The 21,863-nt window shown below is 51.4% G+C and overlaps 8 protein-coding genes across 8 annotated transcripts; 3 read left to right on the forward strand and 5 right to left on the reverse strand.

Moving 5' to 3' along the window:
* Window positions 1-61: 61 nt before the first annotated feature.
* On the reverse strand, window positions 62-1,777 carry AYL99_10523 (hypothetical protein; the record flags this gene model as incomplete). The annotated part of the gene is made up of 1 exon (XM_018842029.1): window positions 62-1,777. One exon carries the CDS (start codon window positions 1,775-1,777, stop codon window positions 62-64), a length of 1,716 nt encoding a protein of 571 aa, XP_018688917.1.
* Window positions 1,778-2,557: 780 nt separating this feature from the next.
* AYL99_10524 (hypothetical protein) lies at window positions 2,558-5,943 on the reverse strand (the record flags this gene model as incomplete). Its single annotated transcript, XM_018842030.1, has 3 exons — window positions 2,558-3,225; window positions 3,277-5,800; window positions 5,872-5,943. The coding sequence occupies 3 exons, from the start codon at window positions 5,941-5,943 to the stop codon at window positions 2,558-2,560; spliced, it is 3,264 nt and encodes a 1,087-aa protein (XP_018688918.1).
* A 431-nt stretch (window positions 5,944-6,374) lies between these two features.
* Window positions 6,375-7,307, reverse strand: AYL99_10525 (hypothetical protein; the record flags this gene model as incomplete). The annotated part of the gene is made up of 1 exon (XM_018842031.1): window positions 6,375-7,307. One exon carries the CDS (start codon window positions 7,305-7,307, stop codon window positions 6,375-6,377), a length of 933 nt encoding a protein of 310 aa, XP_018688919.1.
* A 637-nt stretch (window positions 7,308-7,944) lies between these two features.
* AYL99_10526 (hypothetical protein) lies at window positions 7,945-10,239 on the forward strand (the record flags this gene model as incomplete). Its single annotated transcript, XM_018842032.1, has 4 exons — window positions 7,945-8,002; window positions 8,057-8,871; window positions 8,931-8,941; window positions 8,997-10,239. The coding sequence occupies 4 exons, from the start codon at window positions 7,945-7,947 to the stop codon at window positions 10,237-10,239; spliced, it is 2,127 nt and encodes a 708-aa protein (XP_018688920.1).
* Window positions 10,240-10,643: 404 nt separating this feature from the next.
* On the reverse strand, window positions 10,644-12,593 carry AYL99_10527 (hypothetical protein; the record flags this gene model as incomplete). The annotated part of the gene is made up of 10 exons (XM_018842033.1): window positions 10,644-10,847; window positions 10,921-11,029; window positions 11,082-11,152; window positions 11,208-11,340; window positions 11,397-11,532; window positions 11,598-11,722; window positions 11,789-11,986; window positions 12,042-12,171; window positions 12,232-12,362; window positions 12,427-12,593. 10 exons carry the CDS (start codon window positions 12,591-12,593, stop codon window positions 10,644-10,646), a joined length of 1,404 nt encoding a protein of 467 aa, XP_018688921.1.
* A 758-nt stretch (window positions 12,594-13,351) lies between these two features.
* AYL99_10528 (hypothetical protein) lies at window positions 13,352-14,110 on the forward strand (the record flags this gene model as incomplete). The annotated part of the gene is made up of 2 exons (XM_018842034.1): window positions 13,352-13,544; window positions 13,638-14,110. 2 exons carry the CDS (start codon window positions 13,352-13,354, stop codon window positions 14,108-14,110), a joined length of 666 nt encoding a protein of 221 aa, XP_018688922.1.
* Window positions 14,111-15,084: 974 nt separating this feature from the next.
* On the reverse strand, window positions 15,085-18,594 carry AYL99_10529 (hypothetical protein; the record flags this gene model as incomplete). The annotated part of the gene is made up of 8 exons (XM_018842035.1): window positions 15,085-15,577; window positions 15,629-15,858; window positions 15,917-16,053; window positions 16,218-16,740; window positions 16,805-17,100; window positions 17,150-17,380; window positions 17,443-18,426; window positions 18,519-18,594. The coding sequence occupies 8 exons, from the start codon at window positions 18,592-18,594 to the stop codon at window positions 15,085-15,087; spliced, it is 2,970 nt and encodes a 989-aa protein (XP_018688923.1).
* An 833-nt stretch (window positions 18,595-19,427) lies between these two features.
* Window positions 19,428-20,974, forward strand: AYL99_10530 (hypothetical protein; the record flags this gene model as incomplete). Its single annotated transcript, XM_018842036.1, has 2 exons — window positions 19,428-19,824; window positions 19,878-20,974. 2 exons carry the CDS (start codon window positions 19,428-19,430, stop codon window positions 20,972-20,974), a joined length of 1,494 nt encoding a protein of 497 aa, XP_018688924.1.
* Window positions 20,975-21,863: the final 889 nt, after the last annotated feature.

A 21,863-nucleotide genomic window follows, 5' to 3' on the forward strand; every position in this document is an offset into this window, starting at 1 on the left:
GTGAAGCCCAAGAGCGTTAAGAGTCCAGATGTGGAAGAAGAGCCCACTGGACAGTGCGCCCTCATGGCACATATCGTGGTAATTGTTGGTCCGCGTCTGTGTCCAGCACCGTCACAGTTGTTGTTTCTGGCCCGGTAATTCCTGGTAGATTCGTGTCTGTCGTCGATAAGTCGTCATCGTTGTCACCTCTTCTTCCTTCTCTTCCGGCAGGTGAGTCTTGAGGGCGGCCTTGATATGTAGCTTGAACCGCCGCAAGTCGTGCCCGAGCTCGATCCTCAGCTGCCTCTTGAGCCTTGGATTTACTCGCTTCCTTGCTGCCACCCGTACCCTGAGGCCTGAACCCGGCCCCAATGTTCGCGGGACTCGGCGGCCCAAATCTTGCTTTCTCCTTCTCCCCTCCGCCGCCACCGCGGCTTTCATGGCTCCGACGAGCCCAAAATGCCGTTGAACTGGATGCAGATCCCGTGCTTTCCGTTGACAGGGCCTGCATCAGATCCCCGTCCAGGAGCAAATTGCTGTCCAACTCACTCTCTACGCGCACCGTCGCGGGAGGCAGAATGATGGAGATTTCCGGACCATTCTTCACAGAGGAGAACTTTTCAGTCTTTTCGGCGCATTCGATCTCCAGCTCCCACAAGAGTTGGTAAGACCTTGAGACATTGTAGGTCGCGAAGCTTGGGCACATGGGCGTCTCGAGACGAGAACCCAGTTTGGCGTTTCCTAGACGCAGATCGCACAATTTGCCAAGGTCCAGTGTCGCTTGCGAGGCCGTCGTCGTGCCATGCGCCATGGTCAGTGGGTAGCTGAGGGTCTTGGACGGCAATATAGGAATCTCATATGTCTTGCTATCGGCAAATGTGCCTGCCGCACGGCACCGAACGTGCGTCTTCAGCTCGATTTTGGCGGACCGGAGAGTCACCGTAGGGAAAGACGTTGACGTGTCAATGGTCGTGCTCTGGGGCGACAGGTCTGGTGTCGCAGTGATAAGGAACGGTATGGGATTCGGATGGAAGAGTTGGATGATGCTGGGTGCTTGGACAGCTAAGCTGAAGGAGAATCTGGGGATAGAGTCGCGTTGAAAGATGGACCGGGCGCGATCCCTGAACCCGAGACTGGTACCGGCATGTTCGGGCAAAAGCTTCAGCGTCGAGATGGTGAAGGGGCGTTGATCGGTGGTGAGGTTGTAGTTCTCGATGGGTTCGGGAGTGGACAAGGGGTGAAAAACAATCGGATAGCTGGACACCTTGCTCTGGGGTCCGCGGATATGATGTAGGCCTTCTGGCTCGGTCAGAGTTGCGTCGAGCACGTACTCTATGAAACATTCCGCCTGCCGACCGAACATGTGTCTCCTGTGGTAGCACGAGGGAGGAAGAGTCAGGTCGAGGTTGACTTCATCCGTGGTCGCACGATAATGCTCCTTGGGCTTCCATCTCTCTCCACTCAAAATGCTCTCTGCGTCGGCCTGTTCGGGCACCACGAATTCAAACGGCCAGCTGAATGATCCGGGCTTGTGGGTGTATTGGCCCTCGTACAGGAGCAGCTCCTTTTTGAAGAACTGGGTCCGACCCCTGTGGTAAGTGACAGTCTGGCCGTGCTGTTGGATGATACGCGACTTTGACCGGCCCCAGAACGAAACCACTAGCCTGCCAATAGCACTGTCGGCGGCAGTATTGAGAATCACTCGGCCGCTGATCACGTCGCCAGGCGAATAGTGTTGACGGGGGTTGTTGAATTCGAATGAAAGGCCAGGCGAGTTGTCGGCCTTGGTGAGGCCCATTGTGGTGTCAAATTCCGATCCAGTTGATGACTTTTGAGTGTTGCTGGGAGTGATGTCTTGTCGATATCTCTGTCAGTTGCGGTATGGCCTCACCTAGGAAGCCATTTTCCATCTCTTGGTCTGTCGAGGCCTATATAAACCAGACCATGGGAAAAAGCGCTCGACTGATATTCCCTTGCTCAGGCACCCCGACCCGAATACGCTACACTGCCACCCGGAGTCAAAGCCTGGGCACTTGGCTCGATTGGGGATTCGCCACCAGGTGGATCGTGGTAAGGCGCATTTTCTTAATCGGATGGTGACGGCGCCTGGATACGAGTTCCATAACAGAACGTTAGAGCCCAGCAACGGTGCCAGGCACAGCATTTCTCAGCCTTTTGTTGGTAGCAAGTGTCTCTTGGTTTTCCTTGAGCTGAGGTACATCGGGACGTATGAGGCTTGAGATCAGATGCTGTTGCTGTAAGGCCTTTTCTCATCCCTCTCCACTTCTCCGCCAGTCGAATAAGAGCAGTCTGTGACTATATACGGTTTGCCAAAATACTCGTTAAAAGCAGAGAGGCTCAACGTCATTACACTGTCGCCACCATCGACGCTGGCAATGCTTTTGTATCTGATACACTCCTCTTGTAGTATTCTCTTGTTCCACGAACCGATTCCGCTTCACCCACCAGCCAATGTATGAACAATGCCAGCCCTCAATGTACAACAATGTAGTCTTCGATATTCTCTTTTTCCTTTACGCCATGGATTGATTATTGGTCGATGCGATATTTGCTGATATCATGATTTTCCTTTCCCTTTCCCTTTCGTGCCACCTCGTGCTCCGCCACCAGTACCTCGCTTCTTCTTCGGTTCGTCGTCGCCCTCCGGATCGACATCACCAGCATCATCAGCCTTCTTTCTCTTCCCTTTGCCCTTCGCGCCAGCGCCGCCAGCAGCAGATGCGCTTGCTCCCTTCTTCTTTGGTGCTTTGATGTATTTGTCTTTCTTGAGGTCCGAGTCATCGTCTTCGTCAACCGCCTCAGCTTCGGCGAGGAGTTCCTCTGCCTCGGACTCCTCAACCGCCTCTTCCAAGTCCGGTTTGTCTCGCTTGGCTCCTGCCTTCGCGGTTCCTAAAACGTGGCTTGCCTTCACGAACGGCATGGGGTGGCTCTGGCTGTTGTACAGCCTGGTGAACGAAGTCTTGGTGGCGGTGTCGATCTTGACGTCTTCCATATCGTACTTTCCAACGCCCAGTTCCAGTACGGAATCGAAGTCTTCTTTGGTCAGGTAGTAAGAATCCATGAAGTCTATGACACCTTGCACAGAGTCCTTGCCTTCCTCCTGAAGTGTACCGACCGTCTTGTTCCACAGGGCTGGGAGATACTGCTGACGGATCTCATGACGGTCGGCGGCGGTACGAAGTCGCATATGTCCCTGAATTTCCTTGACGAAGCGAGAGAGTTTCACTGAGCAGAAAGTTAGAACGCGGATCCATAAGACATCAAACTGCAACTTACTTTGCTTGCTATTCTGCCCGAACCAGGAAGGAAATCCTGCTTGGCCCCCAAGATTTCCATACATGTAGCTAGCAGGTCGGACAAAGCTGAAAATGGCGTGAAGTGGCATTAAACTCCATTGCTGTTGAGAGCCGTGGATCATCCGATCAACGAGGTCGCCGTCGGAGATGCTGGCAGCAGCGTTGTCTGCGAGTTCTAACAATTTCATGGCACGCTCCTTGCCATTGTAAGAACTCGCAAGGGCAGGATTCGTCTTGAGGTAGTTCTCTTGGAGCATCAGGTAGCTCATCTCGTGATCATTGAAATACAATTCGGTTTTGTCGTTCAACGTTGCGGTGGAACTGGCAGCAAACATCTGGGGTCGGAGGATCTTGTTCACAATGTCCCAAGGCTTCAGAATCACATGTTTCTCCCACGCTTTTGTTATGGCCTTGGTGTCGCTGAAATCGAGATCCTTGTTATCGAGTTTGATGGTGGAGATCATGTTGATGATTTGGCGAATGTCGCCGTTGCATCCTTCGATCAACGCATTGATAATGGGTGTGGGCAACCTCATACCTTCGCGAAACAGGATCGTGGCGATCCGACCTCGAATCATGTCTGTGGTCGGTCTCCGGAACTGGAACTCTGCCGTCACATTGGTGAGTGGTCTCATCTTTGGCTGATTCCGCTCATTGCAAATTAAGATCATCGGGACGTTGGTCTTTTTGACAATGGAAGCCAGAGCACCCACGCCACCACGATCTCCTGCTGACATACCATCCACCTCGTCCATGATCAGGAGGAGCTTTCGTTTCGATTGTTCGACTTTCTTGCCATCGCCAGCGAAATACCCGAGAAGAGACGTGGTATCCAGAACACCAGTCAGGCCGGTCTCAAGCAGCTTCTTGTTCCGAGTCTCGCTCGCATTGCTCTCGACGACATCGTAACCCTCAAGTTTGGCGACCAAGTGGGCAGCTGTGGTTTTGCCAACACCTGGGGGACCATGGAGCAAAGCCGCGCGGAAAATACCTTTTCCATCAGCGCCTGCCTTCTTGAAGTCTGATTTCGCAGATTTCGGCCAATTACGAAGCCATCTCTGCAAACCCTCGACCTGACCCTTGTTTCCGCAGACGGCGCCCATTGTATCTGGAGCATATTTGTCCACCCACAGTCTGTCCTCCACCCTAGGTCCTTTGTGTTTGGCGGAGGGAATTGGAGCACCGGTTCGGGCCGCGGCAGCTTTGGCAACTTTGCCAGCCTCTTTCTGTCTCTCACGCTCGCGTTCTTCCTCTTCTTCGGCCTGCTTGCGGATTTTCGCCTCTTCCTTGGCCTGTTTCTCGGCATAAGCTTCTGCAGCCTTCCCATCACCTCCATTCGCAGGAAGTTGTCGAATGAGTGCGAAAAGACCCTCTTCGTTGATTGTCTTAATGCCCAGCTGTCGGATGGTCTCCAGCTTTTTCGGGCCGGCATCAGAACCGATGACTACGTAGCTAGTCCGCTTTGATGGAGCGCCCGTCACCTTACCGCCGTACTGCTTCACGAGGTTTTGTCCCTCTTCACGGCCAAGCGAATTCAGCACCCCGGTGAAGACGAAAGTCAGTCCAGCAAGACAGTTATCTGCTCCTACTGGGATATCAGCAGAGCCAGCTGCGGGTGGAGCGACATTGGCGTTGCCTCCGCCGTATGTGAACTTCTTCTTGTCATCTCTTGGTGGGGGAGTCGGGGCTCGGACAGTAGGAATATTGTCGAGAATGTTTTGTATCTCCTTGCTTTCCTCCTTCTCTTCCTTTTTGGCTGTCGTGCGGGGCTTCCTGGCCGCGGTTGCCGTCCTCGGTTTCTTTTTCGGGGTGCCATCGTCATCGTCCAGGTCGTCCTCATCTTCGTCTTCAAGATCTTTAGACTTTCGTTTGCGGCTGGAAGTAGTTTTGGCTTGTGTTTTCTTACTTGCCGCGTCACCAGGCCCATCATATCCGGGGATCTGCACCATTTCGATGTCGTCGTCATCAACATTACCATCACCACCAGCACTTTGCGGCTTATTGTTGTGACCATTGACAGTCTTATTAACTTTCTTATGTGGCTTCAGATCGTCGTTATCGGTTTCTTCTTCATAATCGTCGTCCAATTTTCTGCTCTTCAGATCGCTGAAAATATCATCATCGCCTTCATGGTCATCCTTCAACAGCGTGCTCAAGTCCTCGTCCTCTTCCTCTTCCTGTTCAGCATAATTCTTTCTGCCGGTCTTTCTGGAAGATCTTCTGCCAGTTGACGGTGTTTGGGCTTTAGTTCCTTTGGTGGGGGTCTTTCCTGTGCCGTTCGTAGTGGCATTCGTGATTCGCACCGGGGTAGTCTTCGTAGGCTTTGCCTTTGTGGCAGCAAAGTAGGCTGAGCTGGTTGTCTCCTCTTCCACTGGCTCTTTAGTAGACTTCTTCGGCTTGGGAGTCGTGGGTTTCTTGGGGATGACCTCGACCACTTCGTCATCATCATCGTCAGACACGACGTGGCGGCGACCTCGCTGTTTGGCATTCACTTTGGCACCATCCTGTGGCATGATCAGTGACCTATGCCTCACACTCGGCTGAATGAGATTGAGGCTACGATACCCATACGAACCTTCGGGGCTTCGGTCTTTGTGGAGGGTTTTGCCCCTCCACTTCCGAAGAAACTCCTGATATCGGACGGCATGTTGTCTTCAGGTCAATGGAGAGCAAGCGGAATACACAAGATAGCCAGGACGACCATGAATAAGAACGGAGTGTGAAAGCAATGAAACCCGTGAACGCTTAATCGCAGCTCGGGAAGGAGCAAATGAAATGCCGTAAAGAGCCCGCCTTACACCTCTAGATGGACGCGTCGCGTGAAAACTACTTTACGCGCTACGGCGGAGCAAATGGAGCAAATGGGTACTGCATTTGTCCTCGACGGCCAGATAGTCAGGGAAGTGAATTAACGAGATCAATTCATGTCTAACAAACTGTACACAACAGGCCATGTACGCCTCATTTCTCGTGTGAAATTACTATTCTATATTAACAAACTTTTGTCACGATGTGCGCAGTAGCGTTCACCTTGTTCCTTTATGCTTCTTCCACATCGCGCCCTTCGTTATATGCCAATCAGACCTTCTCGGTCTCTTGAGACCCTGCGTACCACATGGCATGCTCTGTCTTCTGCTCGCCTCCTTCTGAGAGTCGACTGTAGTCTCCGGGCTTTGTTGATCCATTAGGAATATAGAATCTCTTATCGATTCGGGAAAATGTCAACAGGGCAAGCAGGATGATCTCGAGCGTGAAGTTGAAGACGTAGAAACAGGCTTTAGAGTCATACCAAGGTGGGTTGGTGACTGGTCGTGGAGTTTCCCAGGTGATGCCGGCCTTGAACCCTGCTATCAACATGCATAGACACCCCGAACAGGTCACAATGACCAACTTGCTCTTCATGCCCCCTTGTCCGAAATTCTCTGCATCTTGCGACGTCGGCAATATAGCCGCCACTGCAGTGTGGATGACAGGGAGGCAGGTGAATACAAGAAGATAAGTGATCGCAGCCAGTTGGATGTCTCGACAAGCAGATCTGGTGTGCGGATTGAGCGTATAGGAGGATAGGACGACGGACGTGATGACCATGATGAGTGCGGCAGCGATGCCGATGTATAGGAACTTGTAAGCGGCTCGCAAGATAGGGTTCCATCCAATCCGTGGCTGGGAGGCTCGTAGGATGCGTTGTGCCAGGATCAAGTTGATGATGTAGACTATCAGGATGCCTGCATTCACAAAGATTTGTGCAGCAATGGCCAATCGAACGTTATGCGGTGATGTCGCCCAGGAGATCCGCAGACACAGGGTGGCTATCCTGGCCATACAGAAGCCAAACATGAGCCCCGATGGGAGGAATTTGTGGTTTTTGCGGCGGTTGAGTTGAAATATGGTCATGTTTGTTGCTGCGAAACAGACGTATAGAAAGATGAAGACCGCGTCGGCTGGGACGTCCGTGGTGACTGTCGGGACGCCACCTATCCCGGCCGTCTTTGAAGGATATGGGCCTCCCATTTTGCTGGCGAGCTGTGTCGATAGTAATTCGGTTTCGTTGAGTTTGTAGTAGTTATGGTTAGATAGTGTCGCAGACTTCCCGTTGTATGTTGAGTATGGTCATCTCTTGCCAATGGGCAGCCCATCTTATATAACCCTTGTGTTCGAGCCATGACGCGGGCGGATCGCAAAGATGCAGAGTCCGAACAAAAGAAAGGAGGGGCCCAGAGTCTCGGTAGGGAGTTAGACTTACAGCCGGTAGGGGCACGATCTACTTGTCGTTCTTTGTGATGGTTGAGCTGTAGATGATCGCAATGGAGGCCAATGAAAGTCGATGTCGACGGTGTTGCAAGACGGAAACTCGCAGCATAAACGGAGCCGCGGACAAGAAACATAGCCGCGACTTTGCCCAAAACGGTAGCTTTCTGGGCATCTCGGCGGTATAATGAATTTCCTTTTGTTTCCAAAATCCGAAATGCGAATATTATGTCAGTCTGACATAGGTTCCCTGTGATGCCCTGCGGGGAAACAATCCCTTTAGTCGGACACTGCAAAATCTTCTCGTCCGAGCCGGATCTCTCTTTTCTCCGTTGAAGTCGAGCGTCCGTTCGAAAGTCTTGCCAGGCAGCTAGGGTCACTGCTGATTAACAATGCGACTATGTCACAATCTGAGGTGCCAAAACCAACCCGGAAGGGCACAAAGAGCTGTGCCGAGTGTATGTGTCACCATGGCGCTTCATCCCCGGTCTCCCTGTCCTGATAATATGCAGGTAGGCGTCGCAAAATTCGCTGCATTCGAAGGTCCGAAGACGCAGAAACATGTCGAAGCTGTGACGACCGAGGCTTGAAATGTGTCGCTCAAGTGTTCACTCTTCGGCCAGTTCACGAGCAGAGGATCCCGTCGCGTCATCGGATTGCCCTGCTGGAGTCCGAGGTCACCAGTCTGCGCAAGGCTGTGCGGGAGATCCAGTCGAAGCTAGGTTACCAAGTAGCGGACCTCGCAGGACCAGCTTCTATTCAGCCTGCTAGCAGCCCGGGAGACGATGTCTCCGATGATGAATCTAATGGCTCGGACGTCTTTGCGACGGAACATCCGTTGCACCTTCGCTCACTGTTTCAGAATGACTGGCTGAGTGGTGACTTTGGCCGACAGGATCAGCAACTCCAGGAACGCAAAGCCAAGGCATCTGCCCATCTTCTGGATCTGGCCAGGCAGACACTGCAACAGTTGATCCCCCAGAGAGACGACGTTGTAGAGATGGCCAGGACGGCCTCGAAATGGATTAATCTAGTTCATGCCATACTTCCGCAACCGTTTGCGGTGAAATCTCAGCGGGAACTACTGGACAGCTATGAAACCATGTGTGCGCCGGATGCTGATACCATGAACTTGGCGTCGTGGCTGCTCGATCTTGCCGTCACGGCCCAGCAAGAGCCACAGGACCAAGGAAGTCCTGAAACGTCGCTGAAGAGGTTTCACAGAATATCGGACTTCTCCCGAGCAATCTCTGATGCCGTGGAGAGGACACTGATATCCCACGATCGGCTGATGGGAACAACACAAGGATTGGGGATGGCCATGCATGTGAGCATATCCTTTCCATGAATAAATTACCAAATAGCACAGACTAACAACCCACACAGTTCCTTCGGCTGTAAGATGTCTGAGCCACTGCTTTCTTGCCCGGTATGAGCTGACAAGCACGGTAGTCAAATAAGCCAGGGCAATTTCCAGAAAGCATGGATCCGCATGCGACACTTTGTGGCAATGGCAGAGCTTCTGGGGCTGCCAAAAGCCTCTCAAGGCTTCCAGCCGAGCGGTATCGCCGGTGCACCAAACCCGGTACAGCTCGAAAAAATCCAGCTCTGGGAATTCATGTGCTCCGCTGAAAGATTACTTTGTATGGTCATCAATCGTCCGCCTGCCACCCGGCGCTTCGAACACACAATTGCCCAGCCACTCACAATCAACGGCAACGTCCAAGTCCACGTTTACCTTAACAAATTGACGGACATCACGGCCAAGTTCGATGCTTTGGACGATCTCGGCGGCACCCATGGATCTAGCGCGCAGGCGTACGCCTACGCTCTGGAGCTCGATCGAGAGCTGCGAGTTCTTGCCTCTCAAACTCCAAAGTCTTGGTGGGATCTGGACTTTGTGCATGTCAAACCAGAAAATCTTTGCCAACTTCTACATTATTATTTCCTAATGAGGGTCCATTTGCCCTTTACGATGCGCCAGGACCCGGCAGAGGGAAACATGTACAGCCGCCTGACTTGCATGGAAGCTTGTGAAGCGGTTGCGCAACGATATCAGCCCCTACGCCGTCTGCTCCCATCTGGCATTTTTCTCTCTCCGATCATGGATCTCCAAGCATTCACGGCAACAATCGTCCTTCTCCTGACATCCCACAGCGGACCCTCCGGCAATGGCCTTGATTCAGAGGCGAACAAAGCCAGAGTACAGGGCATTGCCGCGCAAGTACTCCAGGTCATGGACGAAAAATCTCGTGATGCGGCAAATTCCAGCTTTGCGCGGCTCGGCGCTTTAACCATTCGTTCCCTCAATGCTCTGCTCCAGCAAAACGGCGACTCTACAGACTCTCGTCAATTAGATTTAAAGGTGCCACTGCTCGGAAATGTTAATGTGCGCCGCAACATCAACCCTTCGCAGGTGCCAGCCACGTCCGACCAACAGCCTTTCCAGGTTCAACCGGATACCGGCCTATGGAGACCGCACGACCAGATCCTGCACCAGCAGCCCGGTATCATACCCGTGAACACCAGCTCGCAACTAGCTTTGGCTCAGACCACAGCTGAGTGGGGATTGAATCCTCTCTCGTGGTCTTTCGACACCCATGACAACTTCATTCAAGATGCCTTCATGGCGGATACGTTCGACCAGACTGGGATGTGGCAAACCGACTACAATGGCTTCCAATCGAATACATAGGGAGACAAAATGTTGTGATCGAGAAGCGGCCCTTCCAGCACAGCGATGGGCAGAAATATACCTCCAGTGGCAATAGCAAGATGATCAAAAGTTGGGAGGGACACCCAGCACGTCGCTTAAAGCAGCGGGATACTAGCGAAGTAGTGGAGTACAGTACCAGTAATGTTACAACCCAATACAACTGCCTAATTGCACACCCTAGGTATTGGCTAGCCTCATTCGGTATACCTATACCTACCGTAAGGGAGGAATAAGGAGGTCCATACAAGACGAAAATTACCCTCTTTGTCTTTAGAATTCTCAACTTGTATGCCTGTTATGAGGTAAACACGGTGGCTGAAATACCTTCCTTGAGACCGCCATCGCAGAATCCAAAGGCTGCGGAACAGGCGCCCCCATTTTATTCAGGCACAGCTGAACGCTCCTCCAACGGATCCATCGTTGTAGGCGTCGACGATACTTTTGATGGTGGTATACGTTCCCGCAACTGTGATGAAGGAACCAAGTGCAATCACACCAAAATGCAGCCCGCACACAGCCCTCTTTCTCCAGTTCGCTCCGTGGCTGCCTCGGTCCATGTAAAGCCCCATGAAAGCCGGAATGATAAGCTGGTGTACGGGCATGCGAGGTCAGTTCGGACTCTGTAGCAGCATCTTTGGATGGAGTAATGTGGACACTTACACAAGTCGGGGCACAGCAAAGAGATCCGATCAGACCGAGGAGGAAGCTGAAGAACGGGATCGCCTCCGCCACGATGAAGGACAAGAACGTAATCCCAAGAGTTGACCCTCTGGAAATCTGTCAATGGGTTTGCTCAAGTCAGTTGGGGAGAGCCAACGTACAACCATGTGCTCCAATGGATGACACTATTGCTCTGCAAGTGGGGAGAGTTCCGAAGTATCTTGACGAAGAGCTATCAAAGGGTTGTCAACAATCTTGCAGCCTGGCCGGTAGCACAAGATACCCACAAACTTAGCAGCCATGTGAACCCATAATGTTGAGGTCATAATGAATCCGGGAATGGAAATGCCAAAGGCAATCTTCTCGATTGTACCCCCAGCGCTTGCTAGGGATGGACTGGCCACGTATTGCCCGCAGTAGCTGAAAAGTTGATCAGTTCAGATGCCCCATGAATTCAAACACAATAGTCGACTTACATATAAACAACTGTGCCAAATGTAATATAGCAGATTGACAAAGCAGCTTGCGAGCTGAACAGAGCCTTGGGAAAGGATTTTGGTTGTTTCATCTCCGCTATGACAGGCATGAATGTTGGAGTAGCCCCGTAACCAGCTATGTGGTGAGATCAAGTCAGCTTCAACTTTTCTGTCTCTGGATTTTGCAGTTTGCGATCTTACAGAAGAGATTAAGTGTTGCCGTCAGCCCAGCAACAAACCCTGGCGATCCAACAGCGATCACACCCAGGTCGAATGGACCAGTCTTTGGTGCTGCAGCTGGCCTAGAGACTTGCGTAACGCCGACACTATAATGATCAAAGTTGTGAGTGTGTATTCCCCCCTGGCCAATTTCGATCTTGGAAGAGACTCACACAACGATGAACACAGCCGTGAAGATGGACGCAAAGCCAATCCAGGTCAGGACGGCCAACTTGCCCAGTGTTCGGATGCTTGACACGAGTCCGGTACAGATGGCAGCAACGACTGTCCAGACTACCGTGCAGGCTTTACCATCAGCGAGAATCTTCAGTCCTTGTGCCAGCCCAATAAATCCTGAGCCAGCAGCCAAGCTATGTACCATCTGTCAAATTTTGTCTTGATCGCAGGGAGTCTGCATAAGCTCACATCCAAGTCAACAGGAACAAGCCTCCGGCGACCTCGCGGGCAACGGGACCGCCCATTATCGCGGCGGCATCGGCGATGTTGTGCACACCTCGATATTTCATCCGGAAGAGATACATGACATAGGCGTAATCTTGTCCCAAGACATGAGCAAGTGCGACATAAGCAGAATTCGATGAGAATATTGACTTACAGGTGGTCATTGAGCCCCAACCGAACAGGATGCAGATACCAGGTCCATAGCCAGTCACATTGAGAGCGTACGGAATTCCCAATACACCTGTTGCGAAACAGAGCTTCATGAGGATGATGCCCGCTCGAATCCTGGATGTTCATGTCTGTGTAAGATAGTATTCTCCATGTTGCCCTCTTCGAGGAAGTGTCATACCATCCCAAAAGGCGAAACTCAGCCACGCCAGTGTGGCTCTTGAAGACCTCGCCGTCATCTTCGCTCAAATCTGGCTTCAAGACGTTGTCTTGAACGGATTCCTGGGCGACTCCCACTTCGATCTTCTCCCCAACCTCTTGTGTAGCGCCTGTCTTGAAGTCTTGCATGATTGGTCTTTCCAAGATGTGCTCTCGACGTTGCAGGATTAATTGGACAAAAGAATCAAGAGTCTGGAGAGGTCGTTGGGCGGTCAAAGATAGTATATTAAGTTGACGTGAAACTCTCTATCTCTCTCCGGCCGTACTCCGTGCGCGAGCCATAGGGAGATTCGAGATACCGGACTTGGTATCCAAGAAATTTCCCTGTAAGCTTGCCGAGATAAAACAAGTATCTGAGCCTGGCTCGAATGCCATGTGTAATAGGCTCACGGTTCATAGATAACCGACAGAAATCGATAGTTGGAACATGCTCTGGATCGTGTTATAGGCCTTCGGACAAACCACTTTCAATCCGAGCAACGGAAAACAGAGCACTGTAATTATCACGCCCAATCCGTGGTCTACTAAGTCCCTTCCTAATCGGGACTCAATTCCAGCCGCCAATTGGCGCCAACGCGCCACGCCTAAAGGCTGCTCTTATCATTGAACCGAACGCAAAACTCCGACGCCGCAGTTTTCCGAGTTCTCGGCTTCTGGCAGCGTAGTAGTGGTTAGTGAGCCTCAGTTGCCGCTCATTTTCCGGGAGCCACGACAAAGAATACAAGTGCACATTGTACCTGGGTCTAGATCGGCTGCTGACAAGGTAGGAGTGGATAATGGAGCCTTGACCAAGTTTCCCTACGCCGAGGGAGTTTGGCTTACGCATTGCCAGCATTCCTGCCTCGAGCTTCCGCTTTCCATGCCGGCATCGTGAAGAGGCGTTGAAGATGGTGATCAAAGCGACACCACAGATTCTGAAGCGAATCAGCATTCGCTGGCCGCCAGATCCAGCATTTGAAGACACGGAGACAATCGCCCTAAATGTGGGAGGATATTTTATGGACTTGCGCGTGACATTGGCGGACAAGACACTTCAATGGAGTCGAGCAGGCGAGCGCAAAACGCTTCAGGAAACCCCCTGTAAGTCGATCGTCCCTAGACCTGGGTGAGGTCGGCGACTGAAGCTGCCAGAAGCCTGCACGACTGATGACTGCCAACTGACAACCCTGCCAGTGACTTTTCAGTGGACAAGGATCATCGATTCAATGGGGAGTCGTCGTCCTGACGAGGGTTCGATGGAGGAGATGGCGAACGGTGATGATCTGGAGACAGGACACTTTGACCGGGAAGGGAATGGAGTTCCTGTAGACTACGAGGAGGTATGGCGCGATGTGACGGGGAAAGCTGAGTCGGATGACTCTGCATGGATATTGCAAAGTGTCGACGGTTCCGTATTTCTGGGAAAAGTCGGCGACACCTTCTTGGGGATGCAGCAGAGTGGAAAGGGGGATTTTGCCGTCAGGAAAGAGGTCTACAATTCGGAGGCTGGTGTGTGGGAGGGTGTGTTCGAGGCCGGTACGGCACAATCCATCCCTCGAGCTGCTGATGTGCTGCGCGACTTTGGCCAGCGAAAAGGTCAGACTGCGGAGAAAGGAGAAACTTTTCACGTCTGCAACAGGGAATATATCATTCGAGGCGCTAATTAATGAATCAAGAAAGGGGAGTCCAAACTTGCTGTATGCCTCTGGCAGAGTGCCGTCGAAAATGGTTCATGCTTGATTTACGATGGACTTTCCACCGAACAGTACACACTCCAGCATTGCGGCTCCTATCATCTCAATCCAGGAAGCATAAACTCTCGTATCTCGTTGCTTCGTAGACAGCATGTAAGGTGAGGGCTCTATCAAGACCTATTAGCCAGATGCTTGGCTGACTACCTTGCGAAGTGAGGGCACACTCAGACCACTACAGCCTCGTGACCTCGACTTGGTTCCATGAATGCCTTTGCTTCAACCCTGATCTCATACAACCTCCAATTGCAATGTCATTAGCCCAGGGAATCCATCGGAGAATATCCTCCCACAAGATAACCTCGTGGCAACCCGTGGCGTCTGGTGGTGTCGGATATCGAACCGACTGAGCCGTAGCATTCCGACCCGAGATCCAGATCTCCATATCTTATTCCGAGCCGCTCTTGTTGGCTACCGGCGGTTCTAAACATTCCTTAGATACCCAATTATTACTATGTATGTAATTTCGAGTTGTCATAGCAGTCCGCTCAAAAGGTCTAGAATGTATAACCATAGATCAGCGCCCTGCACTAGAGATACGCGACCGCCAATGATGCCGTCGCAGGTACGGGAAGGCTACGCAGGATTTCCCACAGTCATTAGGATATTTCCTCAAATGGAACGGCATCATTGATCTATTCTAGGTACTCGGTTATCCTGACTACCTGAAAAGTGCTTTTGGTTGAAGGCATCTACCACTTTCCTCGTCTCCTGAACGATCTCGACGCATCCAGGACTGTCGGAATGACAACATATCGAAGTGCGGTAGTCGTTTATTTGGAGTGCACAACTTGAGCCGCCGATGGTCGTCACGCTGCACGTCTCCAGCTGCTGGGTAACTCGTCGATTGATGTCTTCACGATCCCAAGGCCTGTGAGAGGTGAGAACGATCAGTCAGTATAAATGATTTCATTGACAGATGGGGCTACGACTGTCCCAAGCTTGTAGAGCGATACAACGTACTGTTTCTGTCGATCAATGACCAAAGTGCCATCTTCATTATACTTGACATCCGCGAAAAGCTCGGCGATGAACTCGATTCCCATGTCTCGCGCGGCTTGTTCCATGCATGTCCCCGCCAGTCCAAAGACAGGGACACCCTTGGGGATGCCTCTGAAGACAGCCCTCGCCGCTTCGTAATCTCGACAGCAGACCCCATAGAGCATGCCGTGCGGCTTGACATGGTTGAGTGGCACGCCTTCTCGGTCAAGGAACCCCTTCAGTGACCCTATTTGATATATCGTGATCGCGGTGAGTTCTTCAGAGGATAACTTCATTTCCCGTCGACCGAAACCTTGAAGGTCAGGAAATCCAGGATGGGCACCGACCTTGACGCCGTATTCTTTGCATTTTCGCACGGTCTCCAGCATTATGAGCGGATCTCTCGAACAACAAGTCAGTATCACCAGGGTCTATAAGGAGTCAGATGCTTACGAGGCATGGAAGCCACAGGCGATGTTGGCGTGATCAACTAGGGGGAGTAATGTCTCTGGATTCGGTCCACAAGCCCAATTTCCATATCCCTCTCCCAGGTCGACATTAATCATCGCCTTGTGCTTGACCCGAAGCATCTCGCCAGCCATTACGCTGGAGTATGGTCTGGTAAAAGCCCAATTTGTGAGGTGTTTGCGTGCGCAGATATGAAGCCGTCTCATTTGAGCCATCTGTAACTGATCAGTGGGAGAAGTATCGTTTAGGAGTGAGGGCCTTTAGTAAACATACAGTGGCGTCTTGCAGCAACAGTAGCCGGAGGGAGCCACGGTGAAGTCCTCGGCAATCCGCGGTTCGGAGAACCATAGGTTGATCGAATAATTTCACATCGGTCCTGGTGGACCTCTCCATGGCTTCAATCATGAGTGCTGCGTGGTTATGTTAGGTTCTCATATGAGCACAAGGTGGGGCGTATAAGGACAATCTTAAGACTCATAGTTCCGTGCTGGATCCGTATACCTATGGCTTTGTCAAGAGGAGGCTTAGGAGGTCAATTGCTGGTACATTTTCTAGAACAAATTGGTGGAAAAACTGAATGAGGTATCATGCCCGTTGCCCAAAGTTACGTCCTGTAGAGACATGTCGGTTTCCACCGAAGTCATTGGAATGTATCGCATGTTCTGATCCGATGTCATAGCATCAACAGGACGCGTGATATCCCACCACATCGAGTATACGTCGAAATTGGGTGCTTGTAATGTGGCGCCGAATCCATTCGCATTGGTACGAAGATTGAAAGCAGGATCCGGATGATTTTGATGCTGTGTGCGGCGACTCATGCTCGGTGGTCGAATGGACACCTCAGGAACCTCAGGCACTTCTGAGGTTCCCGTTTGATTTCCATTCAACTCGCCCCTCTCAGAGTTAGATACTCTAGCCTGTTGTTGAGAAAGTCGCGACTGAAAGCTGTCTGTTAACTTAGCTAGAAGGACACCCCATCGAGTGCTGAGGTGTGTATCGTCAACCACGCAGGTCTCAAGAGCGCCTGCGAGTTGCTTGATCTGGCTGAAAGTCGCAGCGATATCGAGAACGTGCTTCATTTCTGATGCACACAGCTATATGGTATTCAGTGTCCAGAAAACCAAGTCAGACTACCATGTGAGAGGATTGCGTTCATACCTGTAGGAGCACTAGAGCTGCTCCTAGAATTCTCGAGTACGAGCGGACGGGTATGTGCTTTACATCACCATCAGGGAGAAGGTCATCAACCACAACGGAGACGATACTCCGAGCTGCTCTTGCTGTTCGACTCAGATTCTCTTCATCTGAGCTGGAAGCCTGGAAGCTGCCGTTGTCAGCTTCAGTGGCCACTGTTTGACATCTTCGCAGCATCATAGCTTGCAGGCTCAGGCTGAAGATGCACAGCTGGATGTAGTTGAACTCGATGGACAAGATGAGCCGCATTTGTCTGGATACTGATATCTATTAGCTCGACGGTTTGGGCGCCAGGAGAGACTCAGTTACATTTTGCATGATTGAATTTGATAATGAACTCTTGTAGCAGCGGTTGGAATGACTGCATGATTGAGATATACTGGCCATTTCTTATGATCTTCTGGGTATAACGTTGAGACCTAAACAGTGCTTCATCGGCTCTTTTAACAAGCGTCGCCACACGAACCCAGCACTCGGTCGCATTATCCAGGTGAGATTCGATACGAAGCGCAGAAGGTGTTGGAGTGCTGATTCTCCAGCCTAAGGACCCATATCAGTTAGATCTTATAAGTATCAGGAAAGATTGAAGAGAGTGAGCGTACTTGGCGGTCCTGTTTGCTGCTGTGTCGCATATATCCAGATCAAATACTGCAGGGATTGCGCCCGCTGACGAGTTGACGGAGCTCGGTATAAGTCATCGCGGTACTCAGAATAGTATGTCGAGGGTCCTTCTTTCCCATCGAAGAATCCGAGTTCAGTTGCAAGCATCGAAACGGTGGAGAGCATCGAGCGGCATAAATGGCCAGATCGAGCCAGCCAAAGATGACCTGCCCCCGTCTCGTACTCGCCACTCGATTTGCTGGGATTTCGGGTGCTTGGTGTTTCAGTAATCACAATCGACGTCGTATCATCATCAATCGGCGGGAAGTGGAGGGCCCTGGGATGCCAATCCAGAACCAGCAGGAGAGCTTCGCAAGTCCCCAAAGTACGAAACCGAATGGAGCGCACGGACTCTTGACCTCTCTTTTGCATGCTACTCGAAGGATCACTCAGTGAGGTAAACTCTCCGACAAAGTTGTCTTCGAACCAAAAGAGACGTGAAATCATCCCCTGAAGGTATCTCCAGAGTCGGTCGTGAACAACACAAGATCTCGAGGCCGCTGCTGGTCCAGTCCATTTTCGGTATCGAGACCCGATCATTAATATCGTTATGGTCAAGATTGGCTCTTCCTCAATGAGAAGGTGATGCCTGCTATGATGCGCATAATACTCCGGAGCAGCTGGAGAAAACGGTGCTTGGTAAGTGTAGAAATGGTCAACCATATCCATGGCTTCTTCAGCCGTAAACAGCCCGCCACGCACAAAGCGAAGTGTCGACCAGGCTCGCAAAGCAGCTTTGGTGTCCTGTGAAACAGCGTTGTCAATGAGGGGGAAAGGAGCAGGTCTAGCCTGTCTCATGTTTGCATGTTCTTCGGGAGACAGTGACTGCTCTTCTGCTGTACTGATCTGCGTCCCATTTTCATCGCAGACTCTTGCAAGCAATGTGAGAGCGTCATGCCAGGTCCGAGAATGCCCATTCAGTAGAACTGCTTCAGCGCGTCTGCCTTGTGTTTCTTCCAGTGTGGATTCTTCTAGCGGTCGAAATGAAGCAGGAGGAGATCCATCAGCGGATACTGACGATCGTGGCTCGGCTTCTCCAGGATCATATTCAGTCCGCTGTCTTTTTGTCGAAGGATTGTGAGACTCATGGCCATGATCCTCAATGGGTGCCGCTGGAGTCTTCCTAGTCCGAGTTGCGGCAAAGAAACAGTCTCTGTTCTCTCTGCGACAGCGTGCACAAGGCCCTTTCTTGGGCTGGTCGACAGATCCCAGTTCACAGCGGACCTTTTTGAGCCTGCAAGGCTCACATGCCTGGGGGCCTTGGTCAGTGCATGATTGCCACACAGACGACAGACCTAGCAAGTCATACCTGATAGACTCGTCTATGCTCACGTAGGGCTGGAGTGGTCAACATCATCGAACCAAGCGAGCCGACTGTCTGCCATTCTGAAAAACGTTGCCAGGGGGTTGATAATTTTGAACTGATGCTCCTCCCCTTGCCATGCGCTGATATCCGATACCATGCTGGGAACCCATTTTCTTAGGTAGTCAGTGCCCGTCGCTCTAGGAGTCCCAAGGTTGCCGGAAGTCAAATGTATAGGACCATTTTACGTCCAGGATTGTGGTAAGTGGCGCCCAGAGATAAGGGCTCATTAGGCAACGTCTCCAAAAAGCAAGAGCCAGCGGTGCCAGTTGACACTACCCAGAGCGCTCAGCCTCGCCGGATACTTTCCACGATAAGACCCGACTTTCGGGTGGAGACAGGCTCCTTGGTGCCTGATGAAACCGATGAGACCCCACGGCAAACCGCCTCTGGAGTCTATGAGGGGGTCTATGCAAACTACTCGGTAAAGCCATTGACATTGTGACTATTAGTGCGAATGTAAGTTTGTTGTTCATCAAAGTCATCCCCCGGTCATTTCGCTCTCACCTTTAGTGTCTGGCTGCAAGAGCAAAGCCGTCAAATCCAACTTTGTGATATATCATCATGGAAGCATCGCTGAAGGAGTTGACTATTCCTCGCGCACAGAAAGGTTATCGCGATGGCACGTTCACAGCCCGTCAAGTGGTAGAATACTATCTGCAGCGTATCAAGACGATCGACCAAGCCGACGATGGGCCCAAGTTGAACAGTATATTGGCGGTTTCATCAACAGCTGTCGCGGAGGCAGATGCATTAGATGCACATCTCAAATCGACTTCGGAATTGAAAGGACCCCTTCATGGCATCCCAGTCGTCGTAAAAGATCAAGCTAGCACAAAGGGCCTCACTACCACATACGGGTCGATTCTCGCCAAAGATTATATCCCGGAGCAAGATGCAACTTTGGTCTCAAAGTTGAAGGCGGCAGGAGCCATAATTTTGGCGAAGACAACCATGCCAGGTAAGACCTGACCCCTATCAGCAGATGATAAATAACTGAAAAGATTCTTGAAGATTTCGCTACGTCTTGGCACTCGACGTCTTCTATGTCAGGCACGACGAAGAATCCGTACGATACGAAAAGAGACCCGGGGGGCTCAAGCTCTGGCACAGGTTCCGCTATAGCAGCTGATCTGGGTCTCTTGGGCGTGGGTGAAGACACCGGGGGCTCGATTCGAGTACCTTCTTCGTTCTGCGGGCTCGTTGGTATTCGATGTACCCCTGGTATAATCAGCCGTATGGGCATGTCACCCCTCCTGGTTCCCCAAGACACACCGGGACCTATGTGCCGAACCGTCACCGATGCTGCCTTGATGCTCGACATACTCGCTGGCTTCGACGAACAGGATCCTTATACAGCAGCAGCAGTCATCGCCGGTCCGCCCACCGGAGGAAGCTATGCGGCCAATCTATCCGTGAACAAGATCAAATCGGCACGGATTGGAGTCCTCCGAGATGTGTTCGGACCAGACTCTAATCCGGAAAGTCAATCCGTGAACAGAGTTATCACAGCAGCGCTGCAAACGCTTCAAGACAATGGCACGGTCCTTGTTGACGTCGAGATCCCGAACCTGAAGAGTCTCCTCGAGATAACATTCACATATCACCAACGCTCTCGATCCGACCTCGATAATTTCTTCAGTCAACACCCGTTCTTGAAAACGAATACTAAGGAGATTTACGACTCGAAGAACTACCATCCTGCCCTTGATCTATTTGAGGGTATTGCTCTGGGGATTGGCACTCCCCAGAATGACCCCGACTTCACCGCTCGGCTTCTTGCCCGAGAAGAGCTTCAAAGGGCGATTACTGTCACTCTAGCTAAGCATGGCCTCGATGCTCTAGCTTTCCCAGATGTCCAGATCCCGGCTCCTCTACTTGAAGATGTACTTTCTCAGAGATGGCCTGCTGCGGCCTTCCCTACCAACACGCTGGTATCATCACAGTCGCTTTTCCCCTCTATCACTATCCCTGCAGGCATGACCCAGGGGGACAGCGGCTTACCTGTTGGCTTGGAATTGGTTGCCCTGCCATACCGAGAGCAAAAGCTGCTGGAATTGGCATACGGAGTGGAACAACTCGTCCAGGGTCGGAAACCTCCAGTACTGTGAGCGTTCGCTCCTAACGGGAGATCCTCGTAAGAAATTACCCTGATTGGCGGCGTTTCACGAGGAACGAAATGGTCCCAGTCGCCGAGCAGAAAAGAAAGATACGGAACACCCGTTTTGCAACAGCTGAGCACTCTGCTGCCTTCAACATGATTGTGGCGGAAGGGGCGATGCGTAGGCATGGATCCTGGAGAGTATTGGCTGCTCTTTCAGAACTGAATTGAAGGTGTTGAGTATCCTGGTCGTGCAGATGCGGATTATCTGGCATAGACAGTATTCCATCAGCTTCTCAAAAGGCTTTTGCTTCTCTTATTGAATATACTCAGAACTTCTCGCTTCTAGATGTGCTATATCGAGGATCCCACACACTGCAATTACCAAGAGCTGGTAAGATACGACTCGCACTAGCCCATAAAAGCTTAGCAACCATAGTATGTTTCTAATCTCATTAGATTGATTGCCTTGTGGAGTCCCACACAGAACTGACCTCGTAAAGCGGCCGGATCTTGGCAGACAATCAACCCCCATCTAGAGCTTTTCCATCTTCAATGCATCTTGTCCACCAAAACGTATTGTGACCTGTGAACAAGCATAATCGCTGATCTCGACATCGCATTGATTGTATCTCACTCAAAACACAGCTTCCTCCTCGAGCCCACTGAATTCCGTATAAAGTGTGCTTCTGATCCACGAATTGTCGACGCCGCAAGATGGCTGCACAGCCAGCCGGACCATCTTGTACGAGAGCTCCGGCCGCATGTTTGAGGCTTGTTTTCAAGACTGACTGCTTTCCAGTTGCATGTTTGCGATACCTACGAACCAAAACTTTCTTCCTAAACCACCCAAGAACGTCGCCTTCGAGACGTGCCCGAATACACTGTCCTCTCTTTGC

The sequence above is a fragment of the Fonsecaea erecta genome, assembly GCF_001651985.1.
Source record: "Fonsecaea erecta strain CBS 125763 chromosome Unknown Scaff11, whole genome shotgun sequence".
NCBI lineage: Eukaryota > Fungi > Ascomycota > Eurotiomycetes > Chaetothyriales > Herpotrichiellaceae > Fonsecaea > Fonsecaea erecta.